The 22165-nt window shown below is 50.5% G+C and overlaps 2 protein-coding genes across 9 annotated transcripts in view; both read left to right on the top strand.

The window, feature by feature from the left end:
* LOC103191403 (endothelin-converting enzyme 2) overlaps positions 1 to 12932 on the top strand; it is a 45245-nt gene extending 32313 nt beyond the window's left edge. For all 5 annotated transcript variants that reach the window (XM_042339216.1, XM_042339219.1, XM_042339221.1 and 2 more), the window contains one exon: positions 12898 to 12932. In XM_042339216.1, coding sequence (XP_042195150.1) covers positions 12898 to 12909 — 12 coding nt within the window. In that variant the 3' untranslated portion in view covers positions 12910 to 12932. The remainder of the gene's footprint in view (positions 1 to 12897) is intronic.
* A 121-nt stretch (positions 12933 to 13053) lies between these two features.
* The window catches only part of mcf2l2 (MCF.2 cell line derived transforming sequence-like 2), a 112251-nt gene continuing 103139 nt past the window's right edge, over positions 13054 to 22165 (top strand). For all 4 annotated transcript variants that reach the window (XM_042339215.1, XM_042339214.1, XM_042339213.1 and 1 more), the window contains exon 1: positions 13054 to 13132. In XM_042339215.1, the coding sequence (XP_042195149.1) occupies positions 13054 to 13132 (79 nt within the window). The remainder of the gene's footprint in view (positions 13133 to 22165) is intronic.

The following is a 22165-nucleotide window of genomic DNA, read 5'->3' as shown; positions in this document are numbered from 1 at the left end:
ATTCCGTGTGTCCCAGGCTTTGCGAACTCACTTCCAACGTCAACAGCAACAGCAAACAACGGCATTTCTATAAGCATATGTTTTGCCTCACAATTTCCATTTGAAACCCAAGTGTCACCCAAACAACAGATGTACAATAGTGATGGTGACTCGCAATACACTTTCCGTCTACGACATCTCGAAGATAAGCTCATACCTGCTCTCCCCACCCCCCCCTCCCACCCACCGCCCCCAAACCACTTCACTTTCACTTGGTACAGAGCGCTGAAAAAAATTCGGACAGAGTGACGGAGAGAGCGAGAGAGAGAGAAACAGGCAGGCGGGTAGAGACAGACAGAGGGAGACAGACAGACAGACAGACAGGGAGAGACAGTGACAGACAGACAGAGGAAGACAGAAAGGGAGAGAGACAGGCAGACAGACAGGGAGACACAGACAGACGGAGACAGGGAGAATGACAGACAGACAGGGAGAGATAGACAGACTGAGAAGAGACAGACAGACAGACACAGACAGACAGGCAGATGCCTTGGGTTATTCTGGTTTTGTAGATTTTAGAATATGGGGAGTTTCAATTTATTTTTCATACCAATACACAAGGGATGTTCAGTTTGCGCTGGGGGGCGGGGGGCGGCAGTGTGTCACTCTTCATTTTTTTTGGTTAAGCTACTCTTCCTACCATTTATGTCTGTCCCAATTTTATTAATGTTATTTTCTGTGTGTGTGTGTGTGTGTGTGGTGGTGAGGGGGGGGCGCGGGGTGGGTGGGGGGGGAATATCTTGCATTAGAAAAGCCTTATTCTTGAAAAGATTGTTAGTTGTTTCGGTTTCTTCAGAAACTTTGACCTGAGAGAGAGAGAGAGAGAGATTATGTGTGTGTGAGAGCGAGAGAGAGAGATTATGTGCGTGAGAGAGAGAGAGATGAGAGAGAGAAATTAAGAAAGGGGAAGAGAGAGAGAGAGAGAGAGAGAGAATAGCGATTGAACAGCGTTTATTCATCAACAAGAATATATTTGAAACGCCTTAAAAAAAAACACTTGTCTTTGTCGGTGACGAGTCAATTTTTCTGTTATCCAAAGATAATTGTGAGCTGATTTGTGTGCGGGGCCCGATACGACACAAAGCAAAATTGCTGCTTGTCACGTGCGAGCCAAAGTGCCATGTGCCTCGAAGCATCCTTTTAATTTCCTGTAAAAAGTCACGGCCGAACAGGGCCGAGATTCCACCCTCTCTCTTCCACCCCCACCCCAACCCCACCGCCCCACCCCACCGCCACCACCATCACCAACAAACAACAAGGACGACGACAACAAATTGTGTTCACACCGCCCCCTGCCCGTCGGGAGGACGTCCCGAGGACCTGGACAGTCAAGGATTTTGCCCCTGAGCTGGGGCTTGGAATGGGGAGGGGTGGAAAAGCCAGGGAGGGTGGGTTGGTGGGTGGGGGTGGGGGAGAGAGGCCGAAGGTGCAGGCAAAGAAGGGGGTCTTGAGATGGACCCAAGAAACCCAACGGAGATTGAATTGAGGTGTTTTGACACAGTTCTGCGCCGTCTTAAATTTTACCTCGGGTTTTAACCCACGGGTGGAATTTCAGCCCCCTTCCTCCCCGTGAAAAATAATCTTTCACAACACGGAGCAACGTCACACTGTGATTAAATATTAACGCATTTATAATATATATATTCCTAACCGTGTTCCCTTTTAATGCGTTTACGGAACCCGAGTGAACAGTCGACAAAAAGAAACATTTTATATACATATATGTGTATTATGTATGTATGAAAAGTATTTTTTTGTGGGGGAGGTTTCCTTTTGATTTTTATTTTTGTAATTTCCAAAAGTTTTAAGAGGCTCGACTTACGAGGCGGGGGGTGGGGGGGGTGGGGTGGGTGGGGGGATGGGGTGGGTGGGGGGGTAGGGGGAGAGATTTACTTTGACGTGTGGCATTTCTTACCTTACTGGGGAGTCTTTCGATGGGAGAGTTTTTGTTTTCGATGACTGTTAACCGTGAAACCCACTCGGCGGGTGTGGATGGTAAAACTGTATATTTTTGGAGCAGGCGTGTGTCTGACACACGCAGAAACCCATCACCGTTGCTTAAGAGTAATCCAAACCCAACTGAGAATTCCATGCATCCCACCGAGATGTGGAACTCCCCGAGACAGATTGTTGCAGTGGAATGCGTGCTCTCTCCCTGGAGGGATGCATCCCGCTTTACTTAATTCAGGAAGAGTATTAGGCGCAGGTTGGCAAGAGCCAAGGCTTTGGGACCCCAGAGTGTGTGTTGGGGGTAACGGCTGGAGTCTGACCAGCTAAAACCACGTAGCACTGCCTGGCAAGCTTTCCTGCTGCTTGTCCAGCTAGGACCACCCTACCTGTTAGGGGGTTGACTTGCGGGATAGAACGACTGCTCTGGGATTGCAATCCGGAATTGTGGTGGGTGGGGGAGGCCTGTGGGGTCGGGGCAGGGGGAGAGAGGAAAGAGGGGAAAACTCCTCCCTGTTAATCGGAATTGTGTCATTCCAAATTGGTCCATTCATTTACTGCGTGGAGTTCCCGCAGTTTTGGGGGGCTGGTGCGTGTGTGTGGGGGGGGGGGGGGGGGGCGGTGTGGGGGGAGAGAGGGAGGGGTACTCCCAGTTTGTCATGGGAAGGGGATTGAGGCCGGGAGAGGAAGAAATGAAGAAATGCCGCAGTTTAGACTCTTCTCCCCCCCCACCCCTCCCCACCCCCCGAAATTCTATCGCCCAACCCCCAAAAGATCTGCAAAAAAATTGAATAGAAGATAATAATTCCGATGGGTTGCTGTAAAATTTCAGGTGTGGTTTGGTCGAAAATGTTTTGATGTCGGAAAAGTGAACGTGGACAAAAAAAAGAGGAGAAAATCCTACCTTTTTCCCCAGTGCTTAACTATAAATCCTAATAAAGTTTGGAAAAAAAAATGAAACTGGATCCAAATGAATTTTTTCTTGTTCTCTCTCCATCTTCTGTCCTTCGGATGAGAGGTTAAACCTCACTCCTCATCTGCCTGTTCTCTCTCAAGGCGCTATATCAAATGGAAGGATTATTATTGTCTCCCTCCTCTTATAACTTTACAGCGCACCTTAACAGAACAAATAGTAACAATAATAATCTTTACATACATAGACTGAGAGTGGGTTTAATTCTGATATTTTCCATTCCGTCTGCAGAGCAGAAAGCAATAGATACTCGAAATCTCATTGCGTTTCTTATATCCAAGACATAAGGGGAAAAACTCTGCTCGATATTCAGATAAATATCTAAGCAGGAAATCTACAAATTAGGATTGAAGCAGCCTCTCCAAGATTTACACAGAAGAACTGTAAACGGATCAGTGAGTAAACACAGACCTAAATTTTAATTCATTAATTAATCCTTACACTTGATTTTTAAAAATATATAGAGATTTATTTATTGGTAGAATATATACATTTACATTTATATCAAAGAGTGGAATCCTGTAGCTCAGTGGTTAGAGCACTCGCCTCGCAAGCGAGAGGACCTGGGCCGGACAAAATGTTGGGCAAGTTTCCTTACTCCACACACCTCTCTTTACCCAGCAGCAAGTAGGAACCCAGTTGTTAGTTGATCGGTGGATCGCTTTTCCGGGGATAGTAATCCCTCAAAAAAAATACTAATAATTTGGTCACTCAGTTTGGTCGCGACTGTTTGTGGGACGCTGCTGTGCGCAATTGGCTGCCGTGTTTCGCCCACAAAATAAACAGTCAATTCACTTTAGAGTCTATTCTCTGAAGCGCTTTGAGACGTCTCAACGACGTGATAAGGCCCTGTACCAAATGCAAGGATTATTATTAAAGAAACGATTCCCCGTGACATAAAGAAAAGCGCATCTCGTTATTATCCCGTTACAGGACTTAACAGACCTGGCCCCTTGTGGTGGGGCGAGGGGCGGGGTGGGGGCTTACTTGACACAGTCACAAGGTGGGACTTGAACCCCCTTTACCTGTCGCCCTCCCCCACCACTTTATGGGGAGTGTGGGCAGGTTAACAAACATCTTGGGAAGCTCCCCTGGTTTCCTAATCCCGATTCCCTCCCTCCCTCCCTCACTCCCTCCCAACTCAACACCAACCTCATGGTCATCGTTTTCCCCTCCCCGCACCCCCAGCTCAGGTGCCGTTACTCGCTTTGGGACATCCTCCCGACGTGGAAAGCGCTGTATAATATAAATGCAAGTATGTATTGCAATCGCCAGGCAGACTCCCCTGATTGCCTCTCGTCCAAGCAACCCTTTTGATTCTCAATTTTGAGAAGCAGCTTGTGATGTGGGGCTGGACGGGGGAGGAGTGGGTGGAGGGGGGGGGGGGCGGCGCGGCGGGGATGGGTTGAATGTTCTGGAAGGATGCGATCGAAGGGCCTTCTTCATCCAGTCCGATCTCGTCATGTGGTGAAAGCGAAGCAGTGTGGACCTCTAGTGAGCATCTCAGCAACTGCAACAGGTGAAGATTCTTTGGCTGGAGTTGGTTAGCGACCCTGACCCACTCGCCGTGTGACGTCCTCTTGTCTCCAAGCAGAAAACTTCCAGCGTAAAACTCCCCCAAGAGAAGCACATCCTCAGCACTTTAAACCCAGTGAACCCCACTTCCTGCGTCTCTTTGTGTTTACTGTTTGGCGCCTCCTCACCCCTTTCTCTCTTGTTGCTACCCCTCCCTTCTCCCCCCTCACCCCCCGACACACACACGCGCATACACACACACTCCAATTAGTGTCCCATAGGGATAGAATCACTATTGTAGGCCTCACAAGTGAGAGGACCCGGGTTTGATTCCTGGGCGGAGTGAAACCTTAGGCAAGTTTCGTTACTCCACGCGCCTCTGTTTACTGAGCAGTCAGTAGGAACCCGGTAGTTGGTTGATTAGTGGATCGCTTTCCGGGGGTAACAGAAAAAAGGAGTCACTCACTCACTTAAACAGAGACTTTCCTTTTGACATTTTGCCCAGTGATGGGTTGGATATCGAATTGGGGGGGAGGGGTGGGGAGTGGGGGGCTGTCCAGGGGAACATTAAAGATCCCTTGGGAACGCTTGAAAAAGAAAAGGGAGCTTCTCTCTCTCTCTCTCTCGGCGTCCTGGTTGACAATCCACCCACCACCCACCCACCAGCCCCAGGGATGAAATTGGTCAATGTCAATGTCATTGAGAAATTGCAACTCCTTTTCGATTCGAAACTTAAGAAACCTTTCGAAGGGAATTGGACAGACAATGAAAGTCTACAGCGGGAGCTGTGACGGGAGTGCGATGTACAGTGGAGGAGCCTAACAGCAGCCGTGATTCAATGGGCGAAAATGACTGCCTTCTGTGTAGTTCCTCACTTTGCCGACCTTGGCAGCCATCGCGTGGGAAGGGAAATCTATTGAAACGAATGGTTTCTGTGCTTTGCTATCAAGAGCCGGGCTTTTCTTTTAAAAAAGCCAATTGATCCTGATAAAAAGCCCGAGCCCGTCACAGTCGAACTGCTGAGGTTCCAGTTGTCTTTGGGTTTCCGTCAAGGCCGCTGTGCTTTTCCTGGCCTAAACATGAACAGTTAGTGGCTCAGCTGGCAACACCCCGCTCTTGTGGGTTCGAGCTGCTACATCGTGGCCTTTGAGGGTAACAACCTAGGCTGATGTTTGACGATCCAGTGCATCGCTGGGGGAGTGGGGGGGGTGGTTAGGGAGAGGGGTTTGGGGGGGAAAACACTGCATTGTCAGTGGTACCGTCCTCCAGGTGATATGTTAAACCAAGGTCCCGTCTGCCTGTTCGGGTGGACGTTAAAGATCCCATGATAATAATAATAATATTCTTTGCATTTGCCATCGCACCTTATCACGTCGTCGAGACGTCTCAAAGCTCTTGACACAATATATTGTAAAGTGAATTGACTGTGTATTTTGTGGGCGAAACGCGGGCACGAGGCTGTTCGAAAAGAGACGGGAGTTCCTCTCCCCCGGGGTGCCCTGGCCAACAGTCCCCCAAATAAAGTCGGTCCCTCGCTCGCTCCGCGGGCTGTTCGTGTGACGCCGCTGTGCGCGCAGTGGCTGCTGCGATTTCGTCCACGCGATGCACTTTACAATAGATCCTGTGGAGGCGCTTTGAGACGTCTCGACGAGGCGATGAGGCGCTGTATCATCTTCCACACCGACCCGGAGGAACTTTGCCACGATCTGATCTGTCAGCTGAAAGCAGTGCAGTTGGCAAAGACGATTCCCATGTTGCAGTCTGCATCTGGGCTACAAGGGGGCGCTTGGTCTCCAATAATTACCTGTGAAGAGCTTTGAGAGGTTTACGGTGCGATCGGGGCACGGTGTCAACTTGCCAGAATCCTTATCGTCCATACCCTATTGTTTTGTTATTGCTGTTAATGTTATTAATTGTTATTATGGTAAATATTGTTTATTATTCTTGTATGTTTCTTAATTATATGCAATGTTGTTGTATGATGACTGTTGATGTCAGTATAATTTGCTGTGGCCATTATTGTTATTATTACAGATATTATTGTTGTAGCTATTACAATCATTACTGCAATAATCATGATACTAATAACTATAGCGTTATTGTTGTTGTCGTTGCGTCCCTGTCCCCTTGTGGCATACGTTTGCACACCTTCTGTTCAGCACAGCAGCTGTGCAGCACAGAGCGGAGCAAAGGGCATTGCGTTCTGCTCTCGTGTCTCAAGCAGTCACCCCCCACCCCCCTCTCCCCCTCTTCTCTCCCCTACCCCCCCTCCCCTTCACTCTCCCCCCTAAGCTTTCCCAGCGAGATGGACAGCAGCTGTATCACCAAGTCTATTCGCATAGCTCCTCTGTACAGACACACACATATACACACACACACAGGAAGGAAGGAAGGAAGGAAGGAAAGAAAAAGAGAAGAAAGACAGAGTGAAAGGGAGAGAAACACAGAAAGGGAGAGCGGCAACGACATGATAAGGCGCTACATCAAATGCAAGGATTATTATCATTTTTTGGGGGTTCAGCCGGGAGTCTGACACACACGGAAACCCATCACACCATTGCTCAAGAGAGTCTCCAAACCGAGCTGAGAATTCCCTGTATCCCACCACCTACACATGGAAATCCCAGAGATAGATTGTTGGAATGGAATGCGCTCTCTCTCTCTCTCTCTTCCTGGAGGGATGTATCCTGCTTACCTAATTCCGGAAAGTATTAGGCACAGGTTGGCAAGAGCCAAGGCTTGGGGACCCCAGAGTGTGTGTTGGGGTAACTGCTGGAGCCAACAATAACAACTTGCGCTTATATAACGCCCTCCACACAGGGAAGCGTCTCAGAGCGCTTAACAGTGGCGGAGACTGACTCTGAGCCGTGCGGGGGTGGCGGGGGTGGGAGATTTGAGGGAGAGTGTTTCAGAGCTTTGGGGTGTAGTGACTGAAAGAGCAACCTATGATGGTGAGTTTAACCAGTTAAAGCCATAGCTTTGCCATTGATTTCGCTGTCTGGCCAAGCTGTCCCACTGCTTGTCCAGCTCGGACCACCCTCCCCGTTAGTTAGGGCTTTGGCCGCGGGGTTAACAGGAGCCGAGTGGGTTGACTCCCCGTCCTCCAAGTGACTGGTTTGCCTTTCCAGGTCCTGCCGATGAGCCGGGCTGGGCTGGGCTGCCATCAGCAGCGAGTGCCCTGCAATACTGCGGACTACTGATTATTATCGTTAAAAAGAAAAAGGATGAGAAGCAGAGAGAGAGAGAGAGACAGACAGAAGGGAAAAGAGACAGAGAAAGGGAGAGGATAAGAGAAAGGGAGAGAGCTAGAGAGAGGGAGAATAAAAAAAAAGGGTGAGAGAGAAAGGAGAAAGAGTAGGAGAAAGGGGGAGAGAGAGCGAAAGAGTTTTTTTTAACAGAATAGGGCTCTTTTTGAAGGTGGTTTGACTGTTGTGTGTGAGGTGGTGTGTGTGTGTGGGGTGAGATACGTGTGTGTGTGTGAGGTGCTGTGTGTGAGTGGCTGTGTGTGGAGGTGCTGTGTGTGTGAGTGGCTGTGTGTGGAGGTGCTGTGTGTGTGAGTGCTGTGTGTGAGTGGCTGTGTGTGTGAGTGCTGTGTGTGAGGGCTGTGTGTGAGTGGCTGTGTGTGGAGGTGCTGTGTGTGAGTGGCTGTGTGTGTGAGTGGCTGTGTGTGGAGGTGCTGTGTGTGAGTGGCTGTGTGTGTGAGTGGCTGTGTGTGTGAGTGGCTGTGTGTGGAGGTGCTGTGTGTGAGTGGCTGTGTGTGAGAGTGGCTGTGTGTGTGTGAGTGGCTGTGTGTGTGAGGTGCTGTGTGTGAGTGGCTGTGTGTGGAGGTGCTGTGTGTGAGTGGCTGTGTGTGTGTGAGTGGCTGTGTGTGGAGGTGCTGTGTGTGTGAGTGGCTGTGTGTGGAGGTGCTGTGTGTGTGAGGTGCTGTGTGTGTGAGGTGCTGTGTGTGTGAGTGGCTGTGTGTGGAGGTGCTGTGTGTGAGAGTGGCTGTGTGTGTGTGAGTGGCTGTGTGTGGAGGTGCTGTGTGTGAGTGGCTGTGTGTGTGTGAGTGGCTGTGTGTGTGAGTGGCTGTGTGTGGAGGTGCTGTGTGTGAGAGTGGCTGTGTGTGTGTGAGTGGCTGTGTGTGGAGGTGCTGTGTGTGAGTGGCTGTGTGTGTGTGAGTGGCTGTGTGTGTGAGGTGCTGTGTGTGTGAGTGGCTGTGTGTGGAGGTGCTGTGTGAGTGGCTGTGTGTGGAGGTGCTGTGTGTGTGAGGTACTGTGTGTGGAGGTGCTGTGTGTGAGTGGCTGTGTGTGGAGGTGCTGTGTGTGTGAGGTGCTGTGTGTGTGAGTGGCTGTGTGTGTGTGAGGTGCTGTGTGTGAGTGGCTGTGTGTGTGTGAGTGGCTGTGTGTGGAGGTGCTGTGTGTGAGTGGCTGTGTGTGAGTGGCTGTGTGTGTGTGAGTGGCTGTGTGTGTGAGGTGCTGTGTGTGAGTGGCTGTGTGTGGAGGTGCTGTGTGTGAGTGGCTGTGTGTGTGTGAGTGGCTGTGTGTGTGAGTGGCTGTGTGTGGAGGTGCTGTGTGTGAGTGGCTGTGTGTGGAGGTGCTGTGTGTGTGAGTGGCTGTGTGTGGAGGTGCTGTGTGTGTCTGTGGTGCTGTGTGTGGAGGTGCTGTGTGTGGAGGTGCTGTGTGTGTGAAGTGCTGTGTGTGTGAGTGGCTGTGTGTGTGAGTGGCTGTGTGTGAGTGGCTGTTTGTGGAGGTGCTGTGTGTGTGAAGTGCTGTGTGTGTGAGTGGCTGTGTGTGTGAGTGGCTGTGTGTGAGTGGCTGTGTGTGGAGGTGTGGTGTGAGTGGCTGTGTGTGTGGTGGTGTGTGTGAGTGGCTGTGTGTGGAGGTGCTGTGTGTGAGTGGCTGTGTGTGTGAGTGGCTGTGTGTGAGTGGCTGTGTGTGGAGGTGCTGTGTGTGAGTGGCTGTGTGTGTGAGTGGCTGTGTGTGGAGGTGCTGTGTGTGAGTGGCTGTGTGTGAGGTGCTGTGTGTGAGTGGCTGTGTGTGGAGGTGCTGTGTGTGAGTGGCTGTGTGTGTGAGTGGCTGTGTGTGTGAGTGGCTGTGTGTGTGAGTGGCTGTGTGTGGAGGTGCTGTGTGTGTGAGGTGCTGTGTGTGCGTGAGGTGCTGTGTGTGTGTGTGTGTGAGGTGCTGGGTCTGTGTGTGAGAGTGGCTGTGTGTATTTGTGTGAGATGCTGTGTGTGTGAGGTGCTGTGTGTACACTGTGTGTGAGGTGCTGTGTGTACACTGTGTGTGAGGTGCTGTGTGTGTGTGTGAGGTGCTGTGTGTACACTGTGTGTGAGGTGCTGTGTGTGTGTGAGGTGCTGTGTGTGTGTGAGGTGCTGTGTGTGTGTGTGTGTGAGGTGCTGTGTGTGTGTGTGAGGTGCTGTGTGTGTGTGAGGTGCTGTGTGTGTGTGTGTGAGGTGCTGTGTGTGTGTGTGTGTGCGTGAGGTGCTGTGTGTGTGTGTGTGTGTGTGTGAGAGGTGCTGTGTGTGTGTGTGAGTGCTGTGTGTGTGAGGTGCTGTGTGTGTGTGTGTGAGTGCTGTGTGGGTGTGAGTGCTGTGTGTGTGGTGTGAGGTGCTGGTGTTGTGTGAGTGTTGTGTGGTGTGCGAGGTGTTGTGTGTGTGTGATTGTGTGTGAGGTGCTGTGTGTGTGTGTGTGTGAGGTGCTGTGTGTGTGTGTGTGTGAGGTGCTTTGTGTGTGTGTGTGAGGTGCTGTGTGTGTGTGTGAGGTGCTGTGTGTGTGTGTGTGAGGTCCTGTGTGTGTGTGTGAGGGTGACTGCTGTGTGTGTGTGTGTGTGTGAGGGTGACTGCTGTGTGTGTGTGTGTGTGAGGGTGACTGCTGTGTGTGTGTGTGAGGTGCTGTGTGTGTGTGAGGTGCTGTGTGTGTGTGTGTGTGAGGTGCTGTGTGTGTGTGTGTGTGAGGTGCTGTGTGTGTGTGTGAGGTGCGGTGTGTGTGAGGTGCTGTGTGTGTGTGTGTGTGTGTGTGTGAGGTGCTGTGTGTGTGTGAGGGTGAGTGCTGTGTGTGTGTGTGTGTGTGTGTGTGAGGTGCTGTGTGTGTGTGAGGTGCTGTGTGTGTGTGTGAGGTGCTGTGTGTGTGTGTGAGGTGCTGGTGTGTGTGTGTGTGTGAGGTGCTGTGTGTGTGTGAGGTGCTGTGTGTGTGTGTGTGTGAGGTGCTGTGTGTGTGTGAGGTGCTGTGTGTGTGTGTGTGAGGTGCTGTGTGTGTGTGTGTGAGGTGCTGTGTGTGTGTGTGTGTGAGGTGCTGTGTGTGTGTGTGTGTGTGCGCGAGGTGCTGTGTGTGTGTGTGTGTGGTGCTGTGTGTGTGAGGCGCTATGTGTGTGTGTGAGGTGCTGTGTGTGTGTGTGTGTGTGAGGTGCTGTGTGTGTGTGTGAGGTGCTGTGTGTGTGTGTGTGTGTGAGGTGCTGTGTGTGTGTGTGAGGTGCTGTGTGAGATGCTGTGTGTGTGTGTGTGTGAGGTGCTGTGTGTGTGTGTGTGTGTGTGAGGTGCTGTGTGTGTGTGTGTGTGTGTGTGTGAGGTGCTGTGTGTGTGTGTGTGTGTGTGTGTGTGTGTGTGAGGTGCTGTGTGTGTGTGTGTGTGTGTGTGAGGTGCTGTGTGTGTGTGTGTGTGTGAGGTGCTGTGCGCTGGAGGCAGTGACAGGTGGAGGTATCTGCAGTGTGTCGGTCGGTCGGGCTGAGTTACAGCAGTCAGTAATGAGCAGGTTTCTCCGACGTGAAATACCGTTCGCATTGGAAATCAGGAGTGGAGTCCTACAGCTCAGTGGTTAGAGCTCTCGCCTCACACGCGAGAGACCGGGGTTCGATTGCCGGGCAGGTCAAACATCGGGGAAGCTTCCCTACTCCACACGCCTCTGTTTACCTTAGCAATAAGTAGGAACCCAGTTGTTAGTCAATTGACGGATCGCTTTCCCGGGCTGATAATCCCCGAAAGAAAGATAATAATAATAATTTGGTCACTCACTCCACGACTGATGGTGTGGGACGCTGCTGTGCGCAATTGGCTGCCGTGTTTCGCCCACAAAATACACAGTCAATTCACTTTACAGTTTATTCTGCGATGCAATTTGAGACGTCTCGAAGATGTGATAAGGTGCTATGCTCTTCTTCTTATTAAACCAGATTACACCAGGTCTAGGTAAACAACAACAATTCACACTTTTTCGCCCTCCACGCATCTCAGAGCACTCAGCTTTGACGGAACATCCCCTTGGGAGCAGTTTGCTCACTCGCTGGCGTTTATCTAGTAATAATAATAATAATAGTCCTTGCACGTCTTTGATACATCTCAAAGCACTTCACAGAATATACTATGTGTTTTGTGGGTGAAACACGGCCGCCGATTGCGCACAGCAGTGTCCCACACACAGTCATGGGTTGAGTGATCACATATTCAGCCCCTCACTCTGCGCTCTGGCTTTCAACAAAGTTTATATCAAGGATTTAACATAAAGAAACACCAATCCTAGCCTGCTGTACAATTTCCCACGCCGCAGATTGCGAGTAAATTCTCCCATTGATTCCTGATTTCGAATCCACTAGAATTCCCTTTTTTGTATTAAAAAAAAACAAGGAAAATAAAAAAATTCCTCATAACGTCAGTTTGTAAGAATAACCCTTGCATTTGATACAGCGCCTTATCACATCTTCGAGACGCCTCAAAGTGCTTCACAGAATGTGCTATAAAGTGAAGTGACTGTGTATTTTGTGGGCGAAACGCAGCAGCCAGCAGTGTCCCACAAACAGTCGCGGATCGACCAAATTATTATTTATTTTCATTTTTGTGGAAGGATTATTACCCACGGAAAGCGATCCGCCGATCGACTAACAACCAGGACAGCTTTCTACTTACTGCCGGATAAACAGAGGCGGTTGTGTGGAGTAAGAAAACTTGCGTAAGGGTTAGACCAGACCCGTCCGGGAATTGAACCCGGGTCCTCTCGCTTGCAAGGCGGGCGCTCTAACCACAGGACAATTTGGCTTCAAAGTTCCAGGTTAGCACGAGTCCTATTCCCGGGGATCTGCCATTCCATGTTTTGTCAATCCTGATAGCTTCGCTCCCCAGAGGCAGGTACAGCTGTACACTGATTTGCCAACATGCAAACTGGCTCAGTGTGCACACAGCCACAACCGGGCAGGCGGTGAGCAGAATCTCATCAGCTTTTATCTTCTCTCTTATTGTGTTCGCATCTCTGAGACAGACAGAGATTGTGTGCGTGTGTGTGACTAACGTAGAGGTGAACGAGGTGAGGATGGGAGGAAATTAAGAGAGAGAGAATGAGAGAGGGAGTGAGAGATTTGCAGAGGACCACTCTCCTTGGGAGCCAATCTATTGTTGAGTGTTCGATTAATTTGTATTATCATTGTTAATAATAATCATAATAAATGGTTTGAAACAGAAGAGAAGCTGAGAACGCTGCTGGAGAAGAGGCTGAGAGCGAGGGAGCGAGAGAGAGAGAGACATTGCTACAGGGAGTGTTTCTGGTCCTTTGTGCATGTATGAGTAGACAGAAGCCTTGAGGAACCGCACAGCGCAACACCGAAGAGACTGGGAGATGCTCTATTGTCTTCGTCAAGAAGAGATGTCTCTACACGATCTCACCCAAAGGCTGATCACCGTCATCACTCATGTCGGTAAGAGAGAAAGACAGAAATAATATCTTTTTTTTCCCCTTCCCCTCTCATTCCTCCCTCCCTCCCTCCCTCCCTCCCTCTTCAGCTCCCTATTTTTTTCCATCCCAAGATCCCAAGGAACCCCCAAAAATATTCAGGTCCCAGCATTAGAGGGTTCTATCCGCCACGACCCTCTCTACGACTGAACCCCCCCCACCACCGTGTGCCGATCCCATGGGACTATCCATCCTGGCATTAGCCGTTCTACCTCCACTTCCCTCCTCCTCCCCTCTTCTCTGGAACTCCATCCCGGAACTCCGGTCCCCACCCAACCCGAGTTTCAAGCTCACCTCGAGGCTTACATCTGTGACCGTGCTTTCGGTTATCTTTCCCCCACTACACCCCCACCCCTCCTCTTTATCTCCCCTTCCCTTCCCTCCCCTCCGCCCCATCCTCCTCCCCACCCCCCGCCTCACACCCGCTCAGCTGCGTGAATCGCTTTGAGACGCCCTTTTTCATTGCCTCTTGAGATGTGAAAAGGGCCAATAAATTATAATTGTGTTGAATCATGAATAACGAGAGCACAAGTGTGGCTTTATGTACGTGTACATGTGTATAAAGTATCCTCCTACAGAATTCAAACTGCTTTGGGTTGAAATAATAATAATTATAAGAATAACGTTAAATTATAGTATATCCCGACTTGAAAGGTGAGATATCAAATACCAGGATTATTTGTAAATGTCTGACGGGCTGGATTGAGGAGTGTGTGCTGTTGGCATGATTGTACGTGGTGTGTTGGGCGTGGCTGTGTATGTCAGCGTACATACGTGTTGTGTGTGTGTGTGTGAAGAGTGTGGGGATCTATCCGTGTGTATGTGTGTGTGGGTGGAGAGGATTATTACGGGCGTGAATGATGGGTGAGAGGGGAGTGCCAATAAATGGAACTGAAAGAATTACTCACTCAGTGCGACACGGGCCCTGATGGGCTGAATAGCTTTTGTTTGGGCTGTAGAGTTCCGTGGATTCACAGAGGAAATTCTCAGTCTGATCTTCTTTATAATCATCCTTACATTTGCCTGTGGGGGGGGGATATCTCAAAGGATTTTAATAATAATCCTTGCATTTGATACAGCGCCTCGTCACGTCGTTGAGACGTCTCAAAGCGCTTCGCAGGATACATTGTAAAGTGGAGTGACCGAGTATTTTTGGGGGCGAAACTCGACAGCCTGTTCCGCACACCTTCACCTCGCAAACAGCCCTGGACTGAGCGACTGATTTTATTTGGGGAATTGTTGGCCAGGACAGCTGAAGACCTTTCTTTTCGACTGCGCCTTTGGTCACCTTCCACCCCCACCCCCTCCCCCCGGCTCGGTCCCGGGATCCGAAACTGTAAAGCGCTCTGAGACGTCGTCCGGCGTGGAGGGCGCTATATAAATCCAAGTTGTTGTTGTTGATAGCGAGAGAGAGAGAGAGAGAGAGAGAGAGACTTTCTGGCTTGAGAGCGCCAGCGAACGGTGCCAGGCTGACACCCGTCTTAATTTGGAAGCCAGTTCTTGTTCGTTACGAACCGCGGGAAAGCCCTCGGCTTTACTAATCCACGGCTATGTTGAGGAATCCTTCGGAAATCACAGGCGGCTTCGGTGTTAAGGCAGTGAGGCGTTCCCCAGGCGATGAGCGCGTAGAAATTCAGGGTCTCAACAACAACGACAACAACATTTACACCGTACTTTTCATATCGGGAGGACGTCCTGAGGCCCTGGACAGTCAGGGATGCGCACGCGAGATGGGGGTTGGGATCAGGAGAGATGGAGGACAGGGAGAGTAGGGGTGGGAGGGTGGCCGATGGCGCGATCAAAGAGGAGGGTCTTGAGACGGGAGGGAGGGAAGGAGGGGGTGGGGGGGAGCAAGGCGGAGGGACTGTGGGATAGAATTCCAAAGGGTGGAGGCAGAGAGGCTGAAGGCTCGATTGCCGATGATGGGGCGGGCCGGGCGGGCGACGTGGAGCGGGCCGGAGCCACTGAGCGGAGGGACAGTAAGGACAGTAAGGAGTTAGCAGGTCACAGAGGTAGGGAGGAGCAAGACCATCTCAGAATCGATTAACCCTTGACCTGGTTAGCAGTTGTCTGTCGGGAACAAAGCAGAGGATATAAAATCCCCAGGAGAACAATTGGGAGGCGAATGCGGGTGATCTCAGACGCCGAGAGGTTTATAACCAGTCTCCGAGATTAGATCACGATCACGACATCGCTCACGATTATTTACACTATAATCGTGTTTCACTGGATATTGTGGTTGCTGGTTTTATCTCACCTGACGGAGGGAGTCCTTCGCTCAGTGGTTAGAGCACTTGCCTCGCAAGCGAAAGGACCTGGGTTTGATTCCCGGGCAGGGCGAAATGTTGGGCAAGTTTGCTTACGCTACACACCCGTGTTTACCTGCCAGTAAGTAGGAACCCGGTTGTTAGTCGATTGTCAGAGATAATAATTCCTTCCCAAAAAAATAATAAATTGGTCCCTCGATCCATGACTGTTTGTGGGGACGCTGCTGTGCGCAATTGGCTGCCTCGTTTCACCCACAAAATATACAGGCAATTCATTTTACAGTATATTCTGTGAATGGCTTTGAGCCGTCAAAAAGATGTGATTATTATTATTATTAGTAGTAGTAGTAGTATTATTGACTACCAGGTTGTGTATTATTGGGTTGAGCAGGTTGGAGATTTGTGACTGAGTGTAAGGATCTTGAAATTGATCTAATTGCACAATCTCCTCTCTCTCCCCCCACCCACCCTCACCACTCCGTGACTGGGTCAAGAGATTGTCGAACCTGCTGTAGAGACATGTGACTTGTGATACCATCTGTTTGGCTTCCAGAAATGTAATCATTTCACTGGTATAATGAGGTCCACCATTACAGTGAAAGCATCTGGCAATCATATATTGGACAAGGTCCCATCTGGCCCGTCCTGACAGACATTAAAGACCCTGCAACAATATTCAGAGGAAAGAGAAGGGAGTTTCTCTCTCTCTCTCTGTGTGTGTGTCTCCTGACCGACAATCATCCCTCCAAATAATCAATCCACAACTGTTTGTGGGACGCTGCTGTGTGCACTTGGCTGCCGCGTTTCGCCCACAAAACATACAGTTAATTCACTTCACAGTATATTCTGTGAAGCGCTTTGAGGGGTCTCGAAGACGTGATAAGCGCTATATCAAATGCAAGGATTATTCTTATTAAAATTGGTCATTCACTTTATGGCTGTTTGTGTTGGCTGCCTTGTTCACCTATAACAATGCACAGTCACTACACTTTGCAGTAAAAATGCTGCAGTAAATATTTCGACGAGCTGATAGGACTCTGTATCAAACACAAATTGGCTGCCACGTTTGCCTACAAAATGACACATTCGATGTCAAATTGTACAGTTAAAAACCCTGCGAAGTGCTTGGAGATGCCTCAACTGCATGACAAGATGCTGTATTATTATTATAAAGTGTTGTGGAGGGTTTTCTGTAAAGCATCGTGACTGTGTGGGTGATTGTGTGGCCAATTTGTGCACAAGGCAACATCCCACAAATAGCCGTCAAGTGAATGATTAATTTATCTGGAGGGTTATTGGCCTGGACAACGGGAGAAAATCCCTTCCTTTTTCAAATAGAAATAGGCAGACGAGAACTCGATTTGATGTCTTATTCGAAGGTCAGCAACAACAACAACAACAACAACAACAAATTACATTTACACAGCAACTTTCACATCAGGAGGACGTCCCAAAATGCTGGACAGTCAGGGATTTGGACCCGAGCTGCTGATTTGGATCAGGAGAGGGTGGAGGGCAGGGAGGGTGGGGGTAGGAGGATTACTGAAGACGCGGTCGAAGAGGAGGGTCTTGAGACGTGCTTTGAAGGAGGCAAGGGAGAGACCGAGGCGGAGGGACTGTGGGATGGAGTTCCAAAGGGTGGGGGGCAGAACAGCTGAAGGCCCGACCGCAGATGGTGGGGCGGGCCGGGCGGGGACATGGAGCAGGCCGGAGCCCACTAAGCGGAGGGAGTGGGCAGGTCGGTACGGAGTTAGCAGGACACAGAGGTAGGGAGGAGGCTTTGAAGGTGAGGATGAGGCATCTTCAGCTATGCAGCATCCCCCCAATACAGCCCGGACTCTTGAGCTCAAAGTCCCGACTTGGGGCGTCAACCCACAACTTTCCAACTCAGAGGAGAGAGCGCTACTGACTGAGCCGGACTGACTTCTAAAAGCCTCAGTTTTGGCCACAAAATATACCATCAATTCTGTATATTCTGTGAAGCGCTTTGAGACTACTCGACGACGTGATAAGGAGCTATATCAAACACAAGGATTATTATTATTATCAATTGGAGGCAATAATCCACTAGGATAAAAATGCTTCCCGATTCGCATTGAAATTCATTGGCGTTCCCGCATTGGGTGATTGAGAACACCGTGGTTGTGTGTGGTGGTGTGTGATGGTGTATGGTGGTGTGTTTGTAATGGTGTGTGTATGGTATGTGTGAGTGGTGGTGGTGTTTGCTGTGATGGTGTGCGTGTGTGGTGGTGTGTGAGTGTGTGGTGGTGTGTGAGTGTGTGTGTGGTGGTGTGTGTATATGGTGTGTGTGTGTGGTGGTGTGTGAGTGTGTGTGTGGTGGTGTGTGTATATGGTTTGTGTTTGTGCTTGTGATGTATGGTGTTTGCGATGGTGTGTTTATGGTATGTGTGTGTGGTGGTGTGTGTATGCTGTGATGGTGTGTGTGGTGGTGTGTGATTGTGTGTGTGTGATGATGTGTGGTGGTGTGTGCTGTATTGGTGTGTGTGGTGGTGCATGTGTTTGATGGTCTGTGTGATGGGGTGTGGTGTGTGTATGGTGTGTGTGTTTGTAATGGTGTGTGTGGTGTGGTGGTGTATGTGTTCAATGGTGTGTCTGATGGTGTGTGGTATGTGTGTATGTGTGATGGTGTGTGAGTGTGATGGTGTGTGTGTGATGGTGTGTGGTGTGTGTGTTTGTGTGATGGTGTGTGTGGTGGTGCATGTGTTTGATGGTCTGTGTGATGGGGTGTGGTGTGTGTATGGTGTGTGTGTTTGTAATGGTGTGTCTGATGGTGTGTGTGTATGTGTGATGGTGTGTGTGTGTGACGGTGTGTGTGTGTGTGATATGGTGCGCAGTGTGACTAGAGATGGAGGGTGTGTTATAGGCAGAGAATGAGAGGTGGTTCTTTGTCTTGGGGGGGTTTTTACTTCTCATTAATTAGGCTTTCATCTCAATCTCAGGCGGTTGGTTGTCTGTTTCCATGGAGATTGATGTGGATCACATTACAGTCAGCTCGTAAAAGCACCGTCTGGCCGCTCGCACACACACACACACTCACACACACGCAGCGTTTTACTTTACTGTGCAATAATAATCCGTGCATTTGATACAGCGCCTCATCACGTCATTGAGGCGTCTCAAAGCCCTTCACAGAATATACTGTAAAGTGATTTGACTGCATATTTTGAGGGCGAAATGCTCACAGCAACGTCCCCACAAAGAGTAAGGAAACTTGCCTAAGATTTTACCTTGCTCGGGGAGCGAGAGGACCCGGGTTTGATTCCCGGGCGGGGCAAAACCTTTGGCATGTTTCTTTACTCCACACTGTTCACCCAGCAGTAACGCCAATCCAAAATTACATTTGTATAGCGTTTTTCGTGTCTGGAGCTCGTCCCAAGGCCTTGGACAGTCAGGGATTTGGACCCGGGCTGGGGGTCGGGATCGGGGAGGGAAGAGGGCATGGGGGTAGGAAGGTGGCTGAAGGTGCGGTCGAAGAGGAGGGTTTGAAACACTTTCCGAAGGAGACGAGGGAGGGAGCGAGGCAAAGGGAATGTGGGATGGAGTTCCATAGGGTGGGGCAGAGAGGCTGAAGGCCCGACCGCCGATGGTGGAGCGGGCCGGGCGGGGGACATGGAGCAGGACATGGAGCGCCTGTTGAACGGAGGGAATGGACAGGTTACAAGGGCAGGTCAGAGAGGTAGGAGGGGGCAAGGCCATAGAGGGCCTTGAAGGCAAGGACGAGAATTTTGAACTCGATCCTCTGAGGGATGGGGAGCCAGTGGAGCCGGGCGAGGGTGAGGGTGATGGGGGTTACAGAGCCTGGTGCGGGAGAGGACATGGGGTGCAGAGTTCTGGATGACCTGTAGCTTGTGGAGGGAAGAGTTGGCGAGGCCGACAAGCAGGGAGTTGGCATAGTCGAGTTTAGATGTGATAAGTAAGTAGGAACCCGATTGTTAGTGAATTGGTGGATTGCTTTGCGGGGGTAATAATCTCTTCAAAAGAAATAAAAGAAATGTGGTCCCTCAATCGCGACTGCTTGCGGGACGCTGCTGTGCGCAATTGGCTGCCGTGAATTGGCCACAAAATACACAGTCACTCCAGTTTACAGTTGAATCCGTGAAGCGCTTTGAGACGTCTCAACAACGTGATGAGGCGCTATGTCAAATGCAAGGATTCTCATTGCTATCATTATTATTATTACTATTATTATTATTATTATTATCTGAGTGTTCCCATCACCCTTCCCTGCTGGCATCAACAGGGCTTAAATTTCTTTTTATCTCAGCAAAGTCACAGACCTGCCTCGCTGGCTACAGCCTCCCCACCTCACAAGATGTGCTGCCCGCACAGGTCTATCCAAACAGCTCGTGCCGTCAAAAACACAGCGGCCAAAGTCTGGAGGCTGACTGGCAAACCGCTAAAATGCGCAGCGCTAGACGTTATTTCCTGAAGGACGGCAGATTGCCATCGATTGAGCTGGGATAGCCAGCCAAGCCCACTTCTCTCTCTCTCTCTCTCTCACTCACGATTTATCCCTCCCTCTTTTTCTCTCGCTCTCGCTCTCCAATCCCAACCCCCATCTCTCTTTCTCCTCTATCTCTCTTCCCCCCACCCACACACACACCTTTATCACCTCCTCTCTCTCTATAACCCCCCCCCCCACCCCATCTCTCTATCACCTCTCCTTTTCTCTCCCCCCTCTCTTTCCTCCTCTCTTTCTATCCCCGCTCACATCATTATCTCTCTCTCCCCCCATTCCTCCTCCAACCTCTCTCTCCCTCTATCTCCCCCTCTCTATCTCTTTCCCTCCCTCCCTCCCCTCTCTCCCACCCCTCCTCTGTGCACTCTCTCTCTCTCGCTGTCTATCTCTCTCTCGCCATCTCCCCCTCTCCCTCTATTCCCACCTCTTTCTCTCCCACCCTTTCCCCCCTGTGCAACCTCTCCCCCCCTTCTCTCAGCCCCTCTCCCTCCATTCCCCACCTCTCTCTCTCTCTCTGGGCCTTCTTTCATTACAAGAACCACCTGCCATCTGGCAGCAAAGCAGCTCTACTGTAGCCCTGACATCCTGTGGGAGTTGGCGATTCTCTTTGCTGAACAATGGCTGTTCGGGGGTTTGACGTGTGAGGGTTTCACCTGACTGGACTGGGCCACGCCGGCAGGCGGGCAGGAAGCCGTTCCATTTGCATGGAAAATCCTTCAGGAATGAAACATTCCCATCACAAACAATAATCACTCGATCCACGACTGTTTGTGGGGACGCTGCCGTGCGCAATCGGCTGCCGCGTTTCGCCCGCACAATGCACAGTCACTCCACTTGACAGTATATTCCATGAAGCGCTTTCAGACGTCTAAACGACGGGATAAGGCGCTCTGTCAAATGCAAGGATTATTATTGTTATCTTTTGCCTCTGAGTCAGAAGGTCCGAGTCCCCACATCGGGCTCTTTGAGCTCAAGGTATCACTGATCAGATCGATTACAAGATCCTCACACTCGACTTCAAATCCCTCGGTGCCCTGGCATCTCCCTGTCTCTCCTCACCTCCCTGCTTCAGCTTCAGCGCCTTGGGACGTCCTCCCGACGTGAAAGGCGCTCAATAAATGGAATCTTGTTGTTGTTGTTGTTGTTGCTCACCCTCCCAACTCACTATCCGCTGCCTCCCCTCGACTGGATCTGGCCTCCTGCTTGTCCCTTGTGCTCTCCGCTCCACCAGCAGTGGCCGCACTTTCAGCCCCTACGCCCTGGAACTCTGGAACTCTGTCCCTCACCCCTTCTTGACGGAACAGGCCCTCGGGCTGCAGTTCAGTTGTCACTGCTGTAGCTGAATGTTATCGTCAAAACCGGTTCGCTATTCCTCGGTTTATAGACTGGACGACTAGTACGAGGGCTTCAGTGTTAAACCAAAATCCCATCTGTGCCTATATTGCCTCCTATCATTTTTCGTACCTAAGTGTATCACCTCGTACTTATCTACATTGAAATCCATCTGCCACATGTCAGCCCATTCCACCATTCTGTGCATGTCTGCCTGCAGTCCGTCACAATCTTCTTCACTATTTACCACCCTACCTAACTTGGTATCATCCTCAAACTTGGAAATAGTGCTCCCTATGCCCAGGTCCAGATCATTAATATATATTAGAAAGAGCAGTGGTCCCAATACCGATCCCTGGGGGACACCGCTGCACACCTCCTTCCATTGCGAGAAACACCCATTAACCACCACCCTCTGCATTCTGTCACTCAGCCAGTTCCTAATCCAAATGGCTACTGTCCCCTTAATACCGTGGGCCTCCAGTTTTTTTTATTAACCTCTTATTTTTTTTTATTAACCTCCACTGGCTCCCCATCCCCCAGAGGATCGAATTCAAGAACCTCACCCTCACCTACAAGGCCATTCACGGCCTTGCTCCCTCCTACCTCTCCGACCTACTATCCCCCTACCTACCCACCCGTACCCTCCGTTCCTCTGGCTCCAGTCTGCTCCACATCCCCCGCCCCAACCGCCCTACTATTGGTGGCCGGGCCTTCAGCCTCTCAGCCCCGAGGCTCTGGAACTCTTTCCCCCAGTGCCTTCGCCGCTTCCTCCCTTTCCTCCTTCAAGGCCGGTCTCAAGACCTTTCCCTTTGACCGTGCCTTCAGCTCCCCTCTCGACTATCTACCCCCTCCTCGCTCCCTCCCTCCCTTCCCTCCCCTCACCCTGACCATTTCCCCCTTGCTCGGGTCCTGACCC

Source organism: Callorhinchus milii, unplaced genomic scaffold (genome assembly GCF_018977255.1).
Source record: "Callorhinchus milii isolate IMCB2004 unplaced genomic scaffold, IMCB_Cmil_1.0 Scaffold11, whole genome shotgun sequence".
In the NCBI taxonomy this organism is placed as follows: Eukaryota; Metazoa; Chordata; class Chondrichthyes; order Chimaeriformes; family Callorhinchidae; genus Callorhinchus; species Callorhinchus milii.
Note: the sequence above shows the minus strand (reverse complement) of the source record. Positions and strands in the feature narration are given on the sequence as shown.